The sequence below is a fragment of the Ammospiza caudacuta genome, chromosome Z (assembly GCF_027887145.1).
Source record: "Ammospiza caudacuta isolate bAmmCau1 chromosome Z, bAmmCau1.pri, whole genome shotgun sequence".
NCBI lineage: Eukaryota > Metazoa > Chordata > Aves > Passeriformes > Passerellidae > Ammospiza > Ammospiza caudacuta.
Window position 1 is genome coordinate 77592353 of NC_080632.1, and position 19008 is coordinate 77611360.

General features: G+C 44.1%; 1 protein-coding gene across 1 annotated transcript in view; it reads left to right on the plus strand.

Moving 5' to 3' along the window:
• The window catches only part of PDZD2 (PDZ domain containing 2), a 137794-nt gene that overhangs the window by 65394 nt on the left and 53392 nt on the right, over positions 1–19008 (plus strand). Inside the window, exons 2-4 of the mRNA XM_058824043.1 lie at positions 3278–3680; positions 17462–17604; positions 18246–18378. Coding sequence (XP_058680026.1) covers positions 3278–3680; positions 17462–17604; positions 18246–18378 — 679 coding nt within the window. The remainder of the gene's footprint in view (positions 1–3277; positions 3681–17461; positions 17605–18245; positions 18379–19008) is intronic.

The window sequence follows — 19008 nt, forward strand, 5'->3', positions numbered from 1 at the left end:
GCTCCTGGATTGATAGAAAACAATTTAAAATATGAAGGTTCTCACTCATTTAATACAACCTTACATGTTCTTTGCACAGTGTTGAGTGCTTGCTGTGCTTCCCTTGTGGTTTAGTTTTTTGCTTTTTACTTAAACAGGAAAGAAATGGCGAAGGAAAAGGAAACCAGCCAAGTAGCTGGCATGTACTTAGCAGAAATTGCAAGTGGATCAGGCTCCTTGGTTATCATCCCCATCTTGGAAGGGCAATACAATAAAATGACCACAATTTCTTAGTATATTATTTTCAACTTGTCTCCTATCTTGTATTATGAGTTTAGTGTTCTATCAGGGCTAGTTTTCCTGGTCTTTGGTTTGAAAGAAACTCTGGAGATAATGGTGCCACTTACTGCATCCCTGCTCCCAGCAGGACTTAGCCTGTCCGGAAATACCTGACATGATCCAGTGTATGCAGTGACTTGCTGCCATGCAAAGGTAACTGCTCACTGACCCAGAGAACACTTCTTTTTGTGTGTGTGTGGAAACTTACTGTGTTCTTTGAACTGCTGAGAAGTACTCAAGACATAAGCCTGTGAGTTAGTACAGGCTGCATGCCTGGAACATGCAGGCCATCTCAACATATGGAGTAAATCATCGCAGCTCTGCTGACTTCAGTGCAGCTGCATCTATAACCACTTGCTGTAACCCTGCTCCAGACTGGAGGGATGATTGTGTATGAAGAGTGGATAGGAAAAAAACCCTCCCTTTTTTCTTACAGCTTTACACTTTATGAACAGAATAAATGGGCCATGAGTGGAGGTGAAATAGTAAATTATTTTTGCCTCTTTAGAATTACTTTATTTGGACATATGTGAAGTTCCCTCTTGTTCTCCGTACTTCCTAAATCAAGTAGTTGATATGCATGCACTTGGTTGCTGGCATTAAAAAATACATCAGTAATTAGTTCAGAGATTGGTGTTTCAAAAAGCCCCATATACGTGCACCTGCACAGAAACAAATCAGGCAGAGTTGACACTGCATAAAGACAGGGTGGGCAGCACCCACATAAGGCACACGACTATGGGAAGAGGAGCTGCTTTCCTGTTTCCATGTGCCAAGAGAAGCAGTGCTATCAGGCTTATGTGTGATGGATCAGAGTGCACTGGTATTGCTGCAAGCAAAAATCATGAATTTTAATCAACTTTACTGGCTGCCTTGAAATTTGAGTTGAAAGATAAATGTGAAAAACAGGCAGCCCATATTGTTTCTGGAACAGAATTGCCCCTTTTCAGTTGATTAAAAGAATTCTTCTTTTAACTTGATAATCAAAAATAATTCCATGTTAGCTCAGGATTTTTTTTTTCTATGCTAACCCTTCAGGTCCTGCCTGCTTCATGTGTCTCCCAGAGCCAAGTGTCACCTTGTGGCCACCCAGACAGTTGACCTTTGCTGCAGAGACTTCCCAACTGGCAGGGCTTGTTGGCTGTCTGCTTTCAGCCATTTGGAAAAAGATGGGTTTAGGGCTTTATTTAAATATTCTTTATGTCTGGGGAAGGGGAGGAAAAAAAGGATTGCCTGGTGAAAACTGAAAGGACTGTCCAGGGAGTTGAAGTTCAATTTGTATTCATTGGGAACTTTGGCACAGCAAGCATAGTTGTCCTTCCCATCTGTGGCTCCAGGGCTGCTTTTAAGGTTATTTAGTTGTGGTATTCATTTAAACATCAGTCTTCCTAATTAAATATAAGTGATTTGAATGCCAATGTTGTCTGTGGGGGACATTGAAGCTTTGCAGAGAAGTGGAGTGAAAATACCAGTCCTTGTCCCTGGACAGAAATACACACCCATCGTATTACTTCCAGCCACTGCCAGGCTGGTCTGGCTTACTTGGAGTAGTTGTGGGTGCTTTCCTCACCCCTTTGCTTCAGGGGTTATCATAGCTGCTTTTCCTGTTTTGCCATTAAGTCACCACTGTGCAGGATGAAGTTTGAAGGATTTATTTTATGGCCAAACGACTTTTAAGAAAGGGAAACGGAAAATTAGCCTACAAGCAGCAGGGAGGCAAAAAACTTGGTGGCAGACTCCTGCGTGGTTCCTCCTCTCTCTGTGCTGTGCTGTTTTTTCTTACGATCTGTGGTTCCACTCCACACCTAGTTTCTCATCTCCTCTAAAAGCTGTAGGTTCAGCAACTGCTGCTCTGTATTAGTAAAGAGTTAATTTCATTGCAGCTGCAGCACAGGCTTACTTAATGCTGTGGGAAATTCATGCTACCTTCACTAGTGAGAAAGGCAATATAGTTTTGGGGCCTAAATTAGTGTGAAAGGGCACATACAAACCTGCTACATACAAATTCCAGCTTGTTTGTACTCTCAGTTGGTTACACCCTTGGCTCAGAACCCAAATATTTCAAGAATTTGGGTTGAGGTATATCCTTTTCTAAAAGAAGCATGAAGTTGGATTCCCCTTTTGCATCAGTGGGTGCAGTTTCTGTAAGGTCACAGAGGGTTTGTTTGAAGCAGAAATGTTAATTCCTCCAAGGCATGTTCCGAGACTCTGGGAGGGGAAGTGATGCTTTGCTCTGGTAGGAGAACCTGGGGGCTGCTCCTTGCACAACTGAGATGACTTGGTCCCTGTTTTGATTAGAATATGCTTGTTATGAAGGAAACCCGCCTGATTTCCACGTCTCTATGAAGCATCTGGGATGCCTTGTAGTGCTGTGCCTTGCTGTACTGGGGCCATTGGTGCTGTGTCTGCTTACCCTAGTGGCTGTTTTTTTTTATTTTCCCAGTGGCCTTCAAAGCATGTACATATGCTGAAGCAGAAGATTAGTTTCATTAAGAAGGCTCATTTCAGATGCAGATGCTCTATGGGCTTCTGCACAAATGAATCCTGCTGATTTAAAAAATTTTTTTTAGAAAGTATTTCTTTATTTTAATACTCTGCTGGGAACATTGTCTGCTCTCCTTTCCTTACTTCACCTTTACATGCTGCTGTGCTGCAGATATGGAGGTCAGGGCATGTGAACTGGTGGCATTTATCAGCTGTCATGTTGTGCTGTGGTGGGATCAGCCTGGGTGGCTGATAGGACTGTTAATTATTCCTGGTATTTTCTTCTGATACTGAGGAAAGAACATTTGCCAATTCCTTGTGTTATCCTAACCTGCCCATACACCAGGTAATCAGCTGGCTGAGACAATGCACGAACATCACGGGGCTCAGCGAGTTGGGATGCTGAGGTGGGATGTGGGCACTGCAGGGTGAGTGGTCCGTGGCTCTCACACATCTCTCATCCCTTTCCTTGCAGTTACCTGGCCGAGCAGTGCTGGAATGGCGGCTTTGTCTACCTGATCATGTTGCGCCGCATCAAGCGCAAAGCGCCTCTGCCTCCCTCCAACGGCAACAACAGCAACAGCTGCGACCCCAAAGTCAAGCCCAGCCCCGAGCCCGGAGACAGAGCTGCTCAAAATGGGAAAAGGACCAGGAAGTTTGGGGTCATCACCAGGACGCCGGGCAGCAAGGACAGCAAGGAGAAGCTGGGCTCGGAGCACGGGAACGGGCACTGCACCCCGATGGAGGTGGAGGTTGCTCAGCCAGAGACCTCTGAAGCAGAGAGCAATGGGGAGGAGCAGCACCAGGGCACCGGGGCTCCCTACCGGGGCCAGCTGTCAGATGATGGCATGCCAGACATTGGGGACCAGGCTGCCCAGGTATGTTTAATTTGATTCTTCTGGAGAAGAAAGCAGCAGGTATGCAAGCAAATTAGGTTGATTTCATAAGTAATTCTCTCTGGTTTCAATGCTCTGACCTTGGGCTGAGCCTGTAGGTGATAAGAGAAGCTGTTCGGGCACTGAACAGCTGTGGGATGGCATCTAAAACAGGGGGGCAGGAGGATTGGAGAGTGAAATAGTAATTGTTGGAAACCTCTGTCATACTCCATCTCTGATGGCGGGTAGGTCCTTTAATCTCCTGACCTGTCAGGGTTGGCCTCAGGATTTTTTGTTGATACAACTGATGACCCTCTGACACTGGAGGAGGAGATGTCAGTAGAAGATGATAATTTTTGTCCTTTGGAGCTTCATGTTTAGCTCTGCCTGGACTTGATGTCACCTTGCAATTCATGTTAACATTGGGATTGAAGCTTCCCTTTTTGATGCACCAGACCGCATTGCATTTATTTGTGATACAAAACTTGTTTGGCCAGTGTCTGGGAACCACATGGAAGTAATTGTGGATTTTGCTCAGAGTTGATGAGATAGACAATTTGTTAATGTTTGGGACGACAGTGGGATCGGGGCTTTCATTGCTTCTCTCTTTGCCCTAATGGAGATCTTGGGGTTTGTTGCCTGTCTGGAATTGCAGCATTGCTGGATGGAGGAAAATAACCCAAGCCTTGATCAGGTTTCAGTATGCATCTATCACCAGAAGCACTGTCTGCCAATCTTTCCAGAGGCACTGATAGTATAAACAGATGAAGGCTGCTTTGCTGGGCTCGGGGCTGGCTGCAGCAGCTGGTTTTGGTTTTAGGACTTCAAAGCTGGTAACAAAGCACTGCGAGTGGACATCTCATCACTAAATTCTGTTGAGAAAAGCAGGGAATTAAACGTGCCCTCTGAATTAGTGCTCCTCAGCACTACTCCAGGGTAGTGGTGATCATGGTTGAAAAGTTACAGTAATTTAATTTAAAGTACTTTGTAGGAGCTAAAAGCAATTAAAAAAACCTCTGGTTTTAAAAGAAGCGTAATTGCAAAAACTTGCTCTTTGCATCAGTGAGACATGTTGGATTCTATGGTGCCACAGAAAGGGGTAGGGTGCTTGTGGGTGTGTTCTTGCAAGCCTCATAACTGCAGTCATTCTGAAAGAAAACATTAAAAGCTTAAAAATAAATAAATTATTCATTTGGTGTTTTGAAAGTTCTGGTCCATATAAAGGCTTCTTGAATCTGTTCTGAAGGTATCTAAGCACATGTTGTAAATGAAATTGATCAGACTTTTTTTTGAAGTGGAAAGCCAAAAATATATGTGTAAAAAAAGAGAAACTCTTGATCCAGAGCCATCTTGTGCTAGTGCTACCTTTATGTTTTGAATCATTTTGGTCTGAGGAGTAAATTGTTAAATTCAGAACATATATGTATCAATGTGAGCAATAAATAAATTTTTAATGCAAAGGATGGCTTCGTGAAATGTAAAAATATAGCTGAGGCACTGGAAAAATTCAAGAGCTGTAATCTGTTCAGTTGTGGTCTAGTGTCATTTAGTAAAATTGCTTCTCTATTTTTTTTTTATTTCCTTCCCCCCTAATATTTTGCTTGGAAATATGACCTCCGTCTGTGTCAGTACTAATTACATTTTCCTGACATTTGAATGAGGAGAAATGTGAATATCTGAAGCCTGAATAGTATGCCCAGCTCATCCTTTGCTTTTTAATGACAAGGGGGGGCTTACAGAGGCCCATCACTTACAGCATCTGTTGTGTAGCTGCTATCAGAGTAATGAGTGGCCTAATTAAGTTTCTTAAGTATTGAATAGGGGCAGTGGTGAATAAAATTTTCAAAATTATTTGTTTCCTGTTAAAATAAAGAAAAAGGGTGAGGAATGAATACACTTGAGAGCCTCAGATCTCACTTCCAGCTCCATTTTCAAAGCATGACCTGGCACTCAGGCAGGTGAGATCCAGTTGTGTCAGGAGCCTTTTGAAAACAGCATCCAGGCTATCCTGTCAGAAGTTGCAGCCTCCTTCCAGGCTTCAAAGTGCAAGCCAAACCTCCCGTAGCTTCAGGATGAGTTATCTCCTCCCTAGCAGGGACAGGGTGCATTGGCAGGGCACCCTCTCCATGGGGAAAGCAGCTCCCTCCCTGCTGCCTGCCCCGTGCTCACCATCTCCTCCACATGTTGGCTAATTGAATATCCACAGCTGTCAGCCCTGTGCCCCTGGGGAGCACTATATTTGCTTTTGGGGGAGCCCCAGCCTGTGGCAGACTAGATGGCTGCAGGTGGGAGGAAAGGCTTTGAGAAGCCACTCAGGGACCAACCAGCATGGATGTGGGAGGACCTCCCTGGTCCCCCTCTCCTCTGCTCTTTTCCCATGCCAGGAGGCAGATTGGAGCTTTACTGAAACTGAATTGGGGAGTCCAGGAAAATTCTTTTTTTTTTCTTCTCTGTAGGAAATTAGTTTGAAGTTGTAACCAAAATAGGGGAGAGGAGGTTGGGTTGATCTGCATGTCTTCAGCCACTGCTGTGCTGATCCCAGTGGCCTGCTCATGGCCAGTGCCTAGGGAATGTTGTGCTGAGAGAGCTTTTGAGGCATCTACGCTCCATTTCAGTGCCTTTTGCTTTCAGGGTGCTTCTCCCACAAGCAAGGGGTTGTTCTGCCATTTTGTCTCCCATTTTCTCTGTGCATGCTGCTCATAACAGCAATGCTGGATCATGAGGCGACAGGCGAGATTAATACTGTTTGTCGAGTGAACCTGCCAGGAGATTCCTGCGTTACTGGTTTGTGTGTATGTGCCAGTGCCCTTCTTCAGGCTTGCTTTCATCTCTCAGATCTTGATCTGTCTCTCCTTGCACTTGGCATTGCTATCACTGTGTATAAACAAATCTGCTAGGCTGTCTGCTGGTATGTTACCCTCAGTAAATATTGTACCTGTCAATTAGCAGGCAGCATTTAATGTTTACAGGTGGTTAAGTTATGCTGCAATGTTTTTAGGATGAACCTAAATGACTTTTAAAAATGTGGGGATTCAAAGCAGCAAAGCTGTGTATCTACCTGACAGGAAGATCTCTAAGATCTGGAAAGCAGACCTGACCTTGGAGAGGACCCAGGCTGGCAGCAGTGGGAGTCAAGGGCAGTGATTTAAGATTAGGCAGCCTCTGAGCTGGAGTAATGACCCATCATATCCTGTAAAGATTGGAAGCTTAAACACAGATATCAAAGTTTATTTCTTCTATTCAGTGGCCTGAGACAGAGTGTAGTTTTGCAGGGTGATTATACAGGCATAGATGGAAGAGAAGCATGGGAAGGGGCTTCTGGGGCCCACTAAAAATTATAAAGAAAAGGAAACTGTGAACTTTCCACTCAATATACCAGTCCTGTGGTTTCACTGTCTTGACTTGTAGGACAGAATCCCTCAGTTTTGTTCTCAGTTTCTCTGTCCTGGTCTTTTTAGAAGATCTGTGGACTGCTTTCTGTTGTTGTTCAGCCCCTAAGGAGTGCCCAGAGATGGCCAGATACAGCTGGCATGGGCAGGGATCAGAAGTAGGACTGGGGTTTGCAAAGATCAGATTAGGAGTGTGAGGGGCTGGAGTCTGGTTGTCAGAGGGGACCTAAACTGATCCAGGTTTTGCTGGCATGATGAGAAGTTTGGCTTTCAGGTTTGGCCAGGTTTGGCTTTCACTGATGAAGCCAGAGGAAGCTTGGATAAAGATAAATTATACCAGAACAGACTAGCCACCTTGGCTTCCTCCGTCCTCAGCAGGATGCTCTGAAAACCCTGAAAAACCCAGCTGTTAAGAGCAAAAACAAGACACCCCCCAGAGTGGCCTTGAATTCTCTTCTTTATAAGCATCCAAATTATTAAAGTCTTGAAATCCAGATCCAAATTTATCAGTGACTAGTGGAAACTGTGAAAAGAACATTAGGCAGCGTGAAAATGTTTTAATGTTTAAGGGAGGCAGGTGAGAGGAGCTGGGGCTGTGCATTTCAGCATTTCTCCAGTGCCAAAGATACGTGGCACGGGAGGAGTTCAGGGTGTCCTGGGTGGTGGTAGCGCTGTGGGGTGGGGTTGTGGTGGGATGCCTTTCCAGGATGGAAACAGATTAGCATCTGATGGTTCTGCAAACTGTGCACCATGCTTTTCTGAAGTCAGCGTGCCATCTATTACAAAAGGAGAGAAAGGGGAAGGCAAGGGAATGTTAATGCTTTGCCTCCTAGGGGTTTTTGGGCAGGTCTGGGTTTTGGCAGTAGTTGAGGATCTCGGCTCCATGCTGTTAACGCCATTGCTCTGGTCTCAGTCCCCAGAGCAGTGTGCCTGCCTAGCCAGCTTTGCTCTGACAGCCTGACTGAGCCCAGCTTGCATGGACCACAACTCTCTCCAGACGTGTGAGCCTGTATACAGGTGCACGCAGACGTGTCTGTATGTAGAGAACCAGCCAGGACTTGCTTTTGTACTGCATGATACATTTTATCAGCAGCTCTTTTCATTCTTCGGGCCCATTATTGCTTTCTTACTGACGTGGCTCATCTTGGGTAGGGATGAATGCTTTTGAATTGCATTTTACTTTGCAGTTAGGGAAGGCTGACAGCCATTCTACAGCAGTACTTGCCAATTAGTGTTGGTAAATGCCAGCATTACCTTGACTTTTGGTTAGTGGAAAATGTTCCTTATCTTGCCAAGCAGAAGAGGAAGGCTAATAGCACATTACAGGAATCAAAACATGAGGCTTGAGATAATGCAATGGCTTTAAGCATTTTACTATTTTGTTAAACTTGATGGGAAAAAAAAAATTCTCACCCTTTTGCTGTACCAAACTGTATAACTTGCTGTGAGCAAGGTAGTCCAGTGAAGCTACTGAAGCTAAGTTGCTTTACATCTATTTTTTTTGGCAGCCTAAGCAGTAATTACAGTTTCATCAAGGCTTTTATGGGATTCTTGTGATGCACGGTTTAGACATAAATAACGCTGGGTTTAGGTGTTAATGTAGATACTTTTAGTCATGTAAAGGCCTTCCTCAGAATCTGATTCAGTTCTTAACATCTTTTTATCTGTTGTGTTTTCTTCCAACTTTCATTAACATGGATCCTGGGGCTATCTGCTGTCTTGAAGTTTTAATGTGCACTGTGATAAGCATGTCTTTCCTCTTTGTTGTCTGTTTTGGGTTGTAAACTCTCTTAGGGACAAGGGCTGTCTTTTAATTGCAGCTGTACAGCACTGACAAAACTTGGCCTTGTTTTTGCTTGGGGTTTTAGGAAGTGCTTTGATGTAACTAGCAGTGAAATTACAGTTAATATTTTTTGCTGCCAGTTATGTTCCACCTTGCCATAAAACAACAAGCATCCCGATTTTCTGGGGTTAAGTTGCTTGCTGCCAAATTTTTTCAACTGACTTAAGATTCTGCTTGCCTTTGCTGTGATTTAAGTGATAGCTGCAGCTGTGGTGCTGTAGACTTTAATTTTGAATACCGACCTGTCCTTTTATCTTGTTTTTGTACTGAAGTTTCCAAGGGTGCTTGGATGTAGAGATGGTCTGGTAATGGATAAGTTACAATGTGTTGGTTTTACTGTGTCACCTTGAAACGAGGTCTTCAGTCTTGGAAATGAGCTATCCCCAAAGGCAGCACCGGAATGTTCAAGGTTCTGTTGCAGGAGGGCTCAGCCATGCTCAGCTATCATAAACCATAGGTGAAAACCCTTCTATGAAAGCATTTCCCACCCACAGAGAAAGTGGGTCTTTGGGCCTTTTCTCACTGAAATGCAAATGACTAGCTTTAGCTGAAATTCAAGTTCACACCATTTTATATTTTAATCATTAAGTGTGAATAGTTGAAACCAAGTGGACATGCCTAAAAATAGGGTATGTTGTCTGCTTAGGTGCTGCAATGTTTCAGGCATTTGTTGGAATTACAAAGCTACATAATTTGGAATTACAAAGCTACTTAATTTTTGAGGCAGAGTTGCCTCAAAAATTAAGCTGAAAGCACTGAGCAAATCCTAAAGATTCCTGCTGTGGACAGATGTAATACCAGTCCCTGTGAGACACCCCTCTTTAGCTGACATCAGTGTGTGGTGACCTACTCTAGGCTGGGCTTTAATCTGCTGCAGGCTGCACGGGAGTTTTCTGAGAAACTTCAGACTAAGCAACCAGCCATTCCCAAAAGCCCACCAAGAGCATGAGACTGGGTACTCAGTACCCAGTAGGGTACAAACACCTGTAAAAGCCTGAGCCTCCTCAGGGGCAATTGCCAGGCAGAAACCCCCTAGGGTCAGAGACAGAGGAGAAAATCCTTTGATCTCTCAATAACGATTCAGCTGATGGCAAGAGTGGAGCAGTTCAGAGGGGTGCAATCCAGATGGTGATGGTTCAGGATGACAAATGATTCCAGCAGGTTTTTGTGAGGGGTGATGGTGTCGTTCAGGTGCTTGCACTGGCTGATAAAATGTTAAAGCCCTTGCCAAGGAAATGATGTCAACAAGCAGTCTGTCTTGGGAGATGGATCCCTGGGCGACAGTCTTGCTTAAAGTCGAGAAATTTTCATCCACTCTGCTGTGCTGCCTGTTTTGTGTATTTTAATTATGTGTTTGTGTTTGGGGGAGGGTATGTTTTTGCTTTTTACTGTTCCCCAGGCTTCATCCCCTAGGACACTTCTCTTTTCATGGGGAAAGTACTCACATTTTTGTGAAAAGATGCCAAACGTCTGGCGGCTGTTTGTCCAAACAAGGGGACTTGTGAGATCAGAAATGAACACTTGAATGATATCACAGTTGTGTCTGTGCTTCTGGCTTTGAGGACATGGAGAATTTATATTGTCAATACTGTGTGATTCCTGTTGGGTTTGGGGATTTCCCCCCCTCTTTTAAGTAGTGTAGGAGACACACTGTATGGCTTGCATCACCCAGGGGCAGAAACCAAAGGCTTCAGTGGTTCAGCATTAAGAAACTTTCATAGGCGGTAAGGATGGACAAAGAACTCATGTCTTGGAATAATTTATTGATAAAGAAATTTAAGATTATTTCCCTCCCCTGCTTTTGATTTATCTTGGAGTTGTTTAGCGTGCTTGTGCAACAAAGAAAACAAAACCCAAGGTAGTAGATGACAACAGGGGTCCTGCTTTCAGATCAACCTTAAAAATAAAATGGCTAAGATCAGATAAAAAATACACTCATTATCCACTAATGTTATGAATCTGCAAAAATCAGATTTTGGCATGATTTTCTGGTGCTAAGTCATTCACATTAATATCTGAGATGTGAAGAGTGATGGCTTTTGACTGTATCTTAAGACTGATGCGTTCAAGCTGCTCACCTGGTATGTGATGGTGCCAGTTAATTCCCCAGCTACCCATCTGTCTGTCCCACCTGCCTGCTGGGGAATGAGGAATAGTGTGGGAGGAGGCATGATGTGATCCAGGGTGGGGCAGGGTGCTGGGAGTAGTGCTTTTAATTGATCTCACATCAGTGAAGGATGCTGGGCAGTGGTGTGCGCTGGGACCATCCCAATGTTCTCCCTGTTCATGTAGAGAGGGTTTCTTGCACTACAGGTCTAATGTAATGCATTTCTCTTTGGGGCATTTTGTGCTGGTTTTCAGCTCTTGTGATCAGCATGCTGGTTGCCAGCTGCTGTGAAGCTTCTCGAAGTAAATTTTTATAATGCATGGAACTTGGAACTTTCTGTTCAGTGTCACGTTTCCAGAGCAGCTTGGTGACTGGTGAGGAAGATGCTTGCTTCTGCTGCTCCTGATGGGAGACCCTGAGAAGTTTGTAAGTGGGAACTGGTCCCTGCAGACAGACAGTAACAATCCATGTTGAATTGAGGGCGGGAGTCATCCCATGGGCTGCATTCAGGTCCATGTCAGTCAGTTGGTGTGTGCATACAGACTTTGCATGGTTATTGATAGTCATATCAGGGCTTATCTCTGTTTTTGTTTTAAAATTGTCACATATTTGTATCAGCTTCATCTGAATTGCTGCTGTGACAGAAAGTGTTTTTTCATAGACAACTATTTTACATTTTCCATTTTACTGTCTGGCTTTTTAACTACTTACGGTGTTTCTGTTTTCCATTTGTTTACACCTTGTTCCTGCCAAGCTTTTCTTTTATGAAAGATTTCAAAGCAATTTTTTTTCTTTTGTATATACAGATTTGCAGCTTCTTGAACACAGCCTCATCAAAATAAGTCAAACCCCTTTTAAATCCCCTGCAATTAGCTAGTGAAGGGGAGGCGGGGGAAAGAATGGCTCCAGTGTCTTTTGCTCATTTATTTATTTATTTTCCTCAACACTCGGAGGAAAAACGTTCCTTTTTGTTTTATTAATGATGTGCTTATGAAATGGAGTGTTTGATGGTGTGCACTCGGAGCAGGCGGAAGGCGAGCTTCCCCACGTCGTGCTGGCAGCACGCTCCCTTTCTGATCTGCAGCTCTCTTAGTTCATTCCAGATGTAGGCTCGCTCTCAGCAGAGGCTGCCTGATGTACAATGGCTTCATGGCGGAGAAAAAACGGCCTGTGGGGACCCACTGGAAGCTTCCAGTTGTATTCTCTGTTCTCACTTGTGGTCGGTTACATAAGATGACCCTTCCCCTGTGGGCCCCCCACTTCGCAATTAATCCAAGTAGAATATTCATACTGTCTTTTAAAACATTTTAATTATTTGTAACCTAAGCACTTTGAAGTTGATCAGATTCAAGCGGGAGGAGGCATGATGTTGTGGTCCAAAGGACTGCCTGCTTGAAAGAGCCAAGTTGGGAGGAAAGTTGAGTCACTAAGAGTGATGTAACTGTGGTGAATAGAAATTAGCCATTAGTCCAGCTGCAGCCTGACTTGACCATTTGTGTTTCTGCTTGCTGTGTAAAGGAAGTAAAAAAATGCAAGTCTGGAAGGGATTTCAAGAGATGACCCAATCTCATCTCATCCTCTGAGACTGGCTTTGACAAATGTTGGTTCATCATGTCCATGAAATCCTTTGCTGGGAGGAATCCATGTAGGCAGGGCTGCTGCTGCCTGGGATTTCAGGCAAAGTCCATGGGGTGCATCTGGGCAGAGTCAAGGTTTATTCAAGTCCCTGACAATTTTTTGCTTCTTATTGCTTTGAAACTCTCAAAGCAAGTGTGTCTTTCTGAATGTCCATCTTCGCCAAATCTCAGGTGAATTGCGTGGCATTCTTTGGATTGTCTTATACAAGTATTCATGTCATGGTGAGAAACAAAGCCCACTCCACAAAATTTGAAGGGTTTAATACGGGATAGATCAATGAAGCAAAAGTAGCAGCTCTGAGTGCATGGCAGCAGCCAGAGGCTCACTCAATTTTTTTAGCCAGCAATCCTTTATACAGTTGCAGTTGCATTACTTTCTCACATGATTTTGCATGTTTTTGGAGCCAGTTTACTACAACTCCGCCTTTGGTTGCCACAGCATTGTGTAAGTCCACAGCTACAGTCTCCAATGGTCCATCAGTGGGACAGTCCAGGTTTGTCTTCTGATGCCACTTTAGACTCCTTTTGTGGTGTTTTGTTCTCTGCCTGTGCTATCTTGGTTATACATTTTTCAAGAGTGGTTGTATCTTGTGATACATCCTTTGCAAGCAGGTTTGCATCTTGTGATAGCCTTGCTTTAGGTGCAGTTTTAGTTACACTGTTCACAAAAGCAATTACGATTGCACTTTATCTACAGAAGTAGTTACAATTTCTAATAATTTGCAAAAGCATATATATAGTAGCAAAAGCCAACTGTTGTGTAGCGGATGGTAACATCCAGTTATGTCATGAACCTGTCCTCAAGTGCTGCGCAGGGTGCTTGTGACCTGCCTATGGCTAAGGAATATAGTTCCGTCTCCTAAGGAGTAAGCAAGGCTGGATATCACCTGGTTCCTGGCTGTGGTAGGGGCTGGTAGTGCCCCGCTCTCTGTCCTTGATGAGGATTTCTGGAGTTTGAGACTGAGCTGGCATCAGCGCATGTGTGCTTTGTGCTTCAAGCGCTTTTGCACCAAGAGCTGTGAGGTCACATGTACAGATTTCCTGTGTCTCTGGTGAACACAGCTGGGGGGATGTCATTCTGAGTTATTTAAAAGAGAATTATTCTGAGAGGATGGGAAAATTCAGATCTTAATAGAAATGTGGAACTGACAGCAGCTGAGCAGCAACCGGAATCGTGCAGGCGATCAAAGAGCAGTCAGCATTTAAACTCATCCTCTGGGCAGGGATTAAGCAGGCTCCAAGGGCAGTGACATCAGACCTACAAAATGCCAAAACTAACTGCACTTGGAGTTTCCTTTGAGTATTGCAAGTCTCTGGAGTGGAGTGAATGCACCAAAATCCTAGCTTTCATTTAAACACTAAGTGAGCTGGAAGCCTTTTTGTTCACGAGGGAAAGCTTGAAAATAGGATGCTTCATCATTTTCAAAAATAAACACATTCATTACTACTATTTTTTTTTCTTCTTTTTTAAAGCATTTAAGCTTTGTGTAGTTTAACCTGGGAGTCCTCAACAAAACCAGCTTTAAAGTAAAATTTAAATGCATTTATAAATCCTTAGAATTGGCACAGAGCTTTACTTTTAAGGCTTTCCTGTGATGGACCCACTTAAGATGCATGTTCAAAGCAGCACCATTTTTAGCCAGCTGTGAAGTATCCCATGCTACTCTGTACAGAGAACACAGCAGCTTCATGGGGAGGGAAAGGTGGTTCTGCTGGACACCCCCTTTCTCCAGAGGCCTCAAGGCAAGGCTGGCAGTCTGCTCTTCATACATAGCCTTCAAAACCTGGGAGTGACATCCCTCAGAGGTACGTGTGTGTTGGTGGGGGGCATTTGCTTTCAGTGCATGGTTAAGTGAAGAGCTATGAATGTTTTATGAAGGAAAGGGAAAGAACAGTGAGGGGTTCTGATTTCCAGCTGACGACGCTGAGTTGTTTATTCCCAGTGAAATCCCTGCAGCTGACCGAGGACTGAAGGGACAGCGTTTTCTTACACGGGACTTGGTGGCAGTGGCATTTGAAAATGAGTGAAAGAAATTCATGTTTGGGCATGTGCCAGATGGTTTTGTTGTCTTTGTGGATGTGTTTTTCTGCCCATGTTTGCATTGAGCAGTGCTTTACTTCGCAAGTGCTTTTGATTACTTTGCAACAGCTTTTGATTTTAGTGGGCATTCAAAAGGAAAGAGATTGGTACTTGCATCAAGAGCAGTAGTCTTGCCATTTGCTATTATTAAGTGCTATGTATATGAATATTTGAGAGTTGGTCAGTTAAGAATAAATTTGGGAATTTTTGCAATAAAATATGTGATAGAGAAGAGCACTTAGGAGTCCAAGCCAGGCACATTGTGGGCCTTGGTGTAACTTATGTTCCAAAAACCTTTTCCAAGTCATTGAAGGCAATTTTATGATTGTATTGTTAAATTTTATTGGAAAGTCTGCTTCCAAACTGGATTTAACAAAGGGGCATTTGTCGGGAGTTTAGTTCAAGCATGGCTTAAAGAAAAAGGCCATGAAGCCATACAATTGAGAGAAAAATAAAAGGTAGTTGCAAAGCAGTTCCAAAAGCAGTTCCCAGCCTGATTTCTATAAACAATTAGATTCTCTCAGGCATTACTTTATAAACAATAAGATTCTCAGACAGTCTTCCCATAACAAGCGAAACACCCTCTCTGGGAAAAGATGGCACCCTGGGAACAGATATGGAAGTTTTGGGAACCTTTCATATCACAGTGGGAACACTAGTTTTTTTTTGTGTAATCAACGGTATTGTAAAACAAAAGGAGTGGTTAGAGTTTTCTCTCTTAGCCTATCATAAACCTGGATTTTGGAATATGCATGAAGTTAATTAACACTGTTATTTAAAGTGACTGATCGATCAATAAACTTGAGTTCGATGCATCAAAGGATGGTCGTTCTCCCCTCACTTCAACAGACATTCAAAGTGGCATCTTATGAGGAGAATGATGGTCATCCTTTCAGCCTGGGCTTGGTTGGGGGAGGTAGAGAGATTGTATTTCTCTGCTGTACTGTCTTCATTATGTGTGCAAGGACTTCACAGCAATAAAACTTCTTTGGAGCATTTTCATGCTGTAGTTCAGTTCTGTTTTTTAGCTAGATAAATATAGTTGACTCTTGCCCCTGCATTTAACACAGCATCTCATGTGTCACTTTAATTTATTTTAAAGCATCCTCTGTCCTGACATGTCCTGTTATTCAGCTGGAGACTGGCCCTTTATAAAGGCATTGAAGATCCCAGTTAAGCCTGCTGGGATATTGCCCATCTGCAAGGTATTCAAGTTAACAAATTACCCACAGGTGTATGTTTTCAGGCTCAAACTTTTGGTCACCTCTTACAGAACCTGGTTTGGTTTTTCTGTTTCTCCTACCTGTGGTCTAAGGGCTAGGATTCATTAATATAATAGATGTTGTTATTATTAATATTCATGTTAACATTAGTAATGTTGGTATTGATAATAATTAATTATTGTTATTTTTCACTTTATTCTTAAGATATCGTTGTAGCTACTGACCTCTTTGTTCTTTTTTTCTGGAAAAGTAATATTTTAAAAGTTTCAGGGATCAAGTGAAAAAAATCCACATTTTTTCACTTAATACTCGGATAAACAACAGTGGCCTAAAATCTGCAGGTTGCTGCCACAGCCCTTGGGTTTGCTGATATATTTAGCAGTTCTCCTTCTCAGAAACAAGCAGCAATTTGTGCATGCTCTTCACAGTTTGCTATGAAATTTTAATCATCTTTGCTACTTGGGCGTTTGGGTAGTGCGAGAATGTTACTTGTGTGCATAACACACCCAGTCAGAAATAGCTGACCTGGTGCCTGGTGACTACAACACATGGCTTAAAAATTGCCTCTGAATTGTGCATTTTGCTGTCTTACAAGCTTGAAAACTTCCAAGGGTTTTTCATAATCCTGTAGTCTTGGTTCTTCCCCTCTCTTGACAGCATCCTGGCAACTGCCTTACTTATCTTGCTTGCTTGTTTTTCTCTTTCCTTTTTTGCTCTGCTGATACTGTCACACTTGTGTTTCCTTGTGCCCAGTCCTGCCAGTAGGACTCATGGGAGCTAGTTTCTGTTTTGCATTTCATATTGCTCTGAAGTTTGTAAACTGCTTTTTGGGTAAATCTTTACAGCAATTAAAAATAAGCAAAACCAATAAAGGTGTCCTGAACATTGCTTATTACCTTGCTTATGCTGAAAATTATTCTCCACAGTGGGTAAATTCATTATTTACAATCTGTGCCACAGCTGCCCAGTAAGACATACTTGATTGGCAGCCGATAATTTGAAGTTGGTGGTTTTTTTCCTGTGTCTCAAATCCTGCAAACCCTTCTGGAGAGGGAAGCACTGCTGTGTGATGCAAGTCTGGTCCCTGCTGCAACAGCAGGTGCACCACCTGATGTTCAAGGTCCCGCTTGAACCACATCTTGGTCCTCTGCAGCCCTGCACGGCTCATCCTTGAGTTTTGGCGAAGGGGTTTGAGGCCACTGGTTGCTCCAGGAAGGACCAGGGCATTGAGAGCAGTGCCTCTGCGTGGCTCAGAAAAGCTGCAAACACCCCTGCAAGGAAACTTCTACATGCTGACCCTGCTCTGTGCTGCCTCCTCCTTTCTGCCTCCTTCGCTTGGACCACAGCTAACATAGCAAAGCTCAGCAGAAACACCAGTATAGCTTGGGCTATACAGGTGTGTGGTAATGGGCAGCAAGGTGCTAAATAGCTCCCTCCCATACCCTCCAGCCCTCTCCTGGTGTTCCAAATCCAAATTGAAGGACTTTCTGCACATTTTCTCTCAGCGAGAAGGTTGCCGCATATGGAAGATGCACATCCTGAAGGGGACAGACGGGCTGGGAATCCAGATCACGGGAGGCAGAGGGTCAAAGCGGTCCCCTCACAGCATCATCGTCACCCACGTGGAGGAAGGTGGCTCTGCACACAGGTGAGGTGACAGTGGTGCCTTCATGGTGGTGGGTGGGATGGGATAACCATCACTGTTATCTGGGTTCATGAGAGGAGTTCAGGGTTTTGCCCTCCCATGGTGTGAGGGTGAGAATATGGCATTGTCAGACTAAAAATTTATTTTTGTGTTTGATCACTGAAGCTTCTTCTAGAAGGTTTTGTCCAAACTGTAGACAGGTCAAACACTTCCTTGGTGGTGGAGGGAAAACCAAGGAGCCTGATGGCTTGTTGGGCTTTTCCCCCAAGTCCATTTTTGGAAGATGTGCCTTTCCCATGGGATCAGTTGTGCAACCCCAGGGTCCTTACTGACTGCCCGGCTGTTCCTCATGGGGTGGAGATGGGGCTTGCTACTGTTCCCTTACCTAATCCAGTGGGGCACAGAGAGGACTTGTGGAGTCTCAGCCCTGCAAAGAGGGTGAAATTCCCCTGGTTATAGTAATGATTTCAGGTGGGCACCTTTCTTGAGCCCCTTTTTCTAGAAAGTAACACTGCACTGATCAGTGCAAGCTCAGCATAGTGAGATTGTACGTTGTCCATGCCTCCGCATCCCACCACGTTCCAGCGGAGCTGGCCCTGTGGTAGGACCACCTGCAGCTCCGTGTTCCCGCTGTGTTTCTGCAGGGATGGCAGGCTGATGGCCGGCGATGAGCTCCTCATGATCAACGGGCAGTCGCTGGTGGGGCTCTCCCACCAGGACGCCGTGGCCCTCCTCCGCTCGGCCGCTGGCCTGGTGCAGCTGGTGGTCTCCAGCAAGGTACAGACATCTCCTGGGTGGGCTCACTAACGTACATCCGCAAGTGTTTGAGCAAGTGCTGCGTGAAAAGGGCGTATTTTCCATAGGGAATCACGTGTGCACTTCTGCTGCTCTAAATTTAATGCGCAGCGAGGGGAAATATATCAGTAGCTGCCATAAATCTGTGGCAAATCAGCACAGTATAGACCAAATTAATGATTTGCTTGTACTGTCACTGTCACTCAGTGTGCAGATGAGCATTTATTCATGCACACGTTACCTAAGTTTTGGCCAAAACCATTTTCTTAAAATTACATGCTGAGTAGAGCCGGCTGTTCGGAGCCTCTTCTGCTTCCTGCCTGCACAGCCTGTGTACCTCTCATCTCTGTCCTATCTGTGTGCCTGAGATTTCTTGAAAATTATCTCTTGGCTTGAGTTCCTTATTTTGTCCTTGTTAATAGCATGGAATGGAGCTCTTACAGATAAAGGAACATGAAACTTCAGGGAAATGAGAGTGGAACTCATTTATCAGCTGGACTCTTCGTTCTGCCTTGATCACAGAAGAGGTTGAGGGGATATTACATAATATCTTGCTTCTTTGTTTAAGAACACTCTGCTCACCTCCATTTGCTCTTCTCCATGGAGCATATC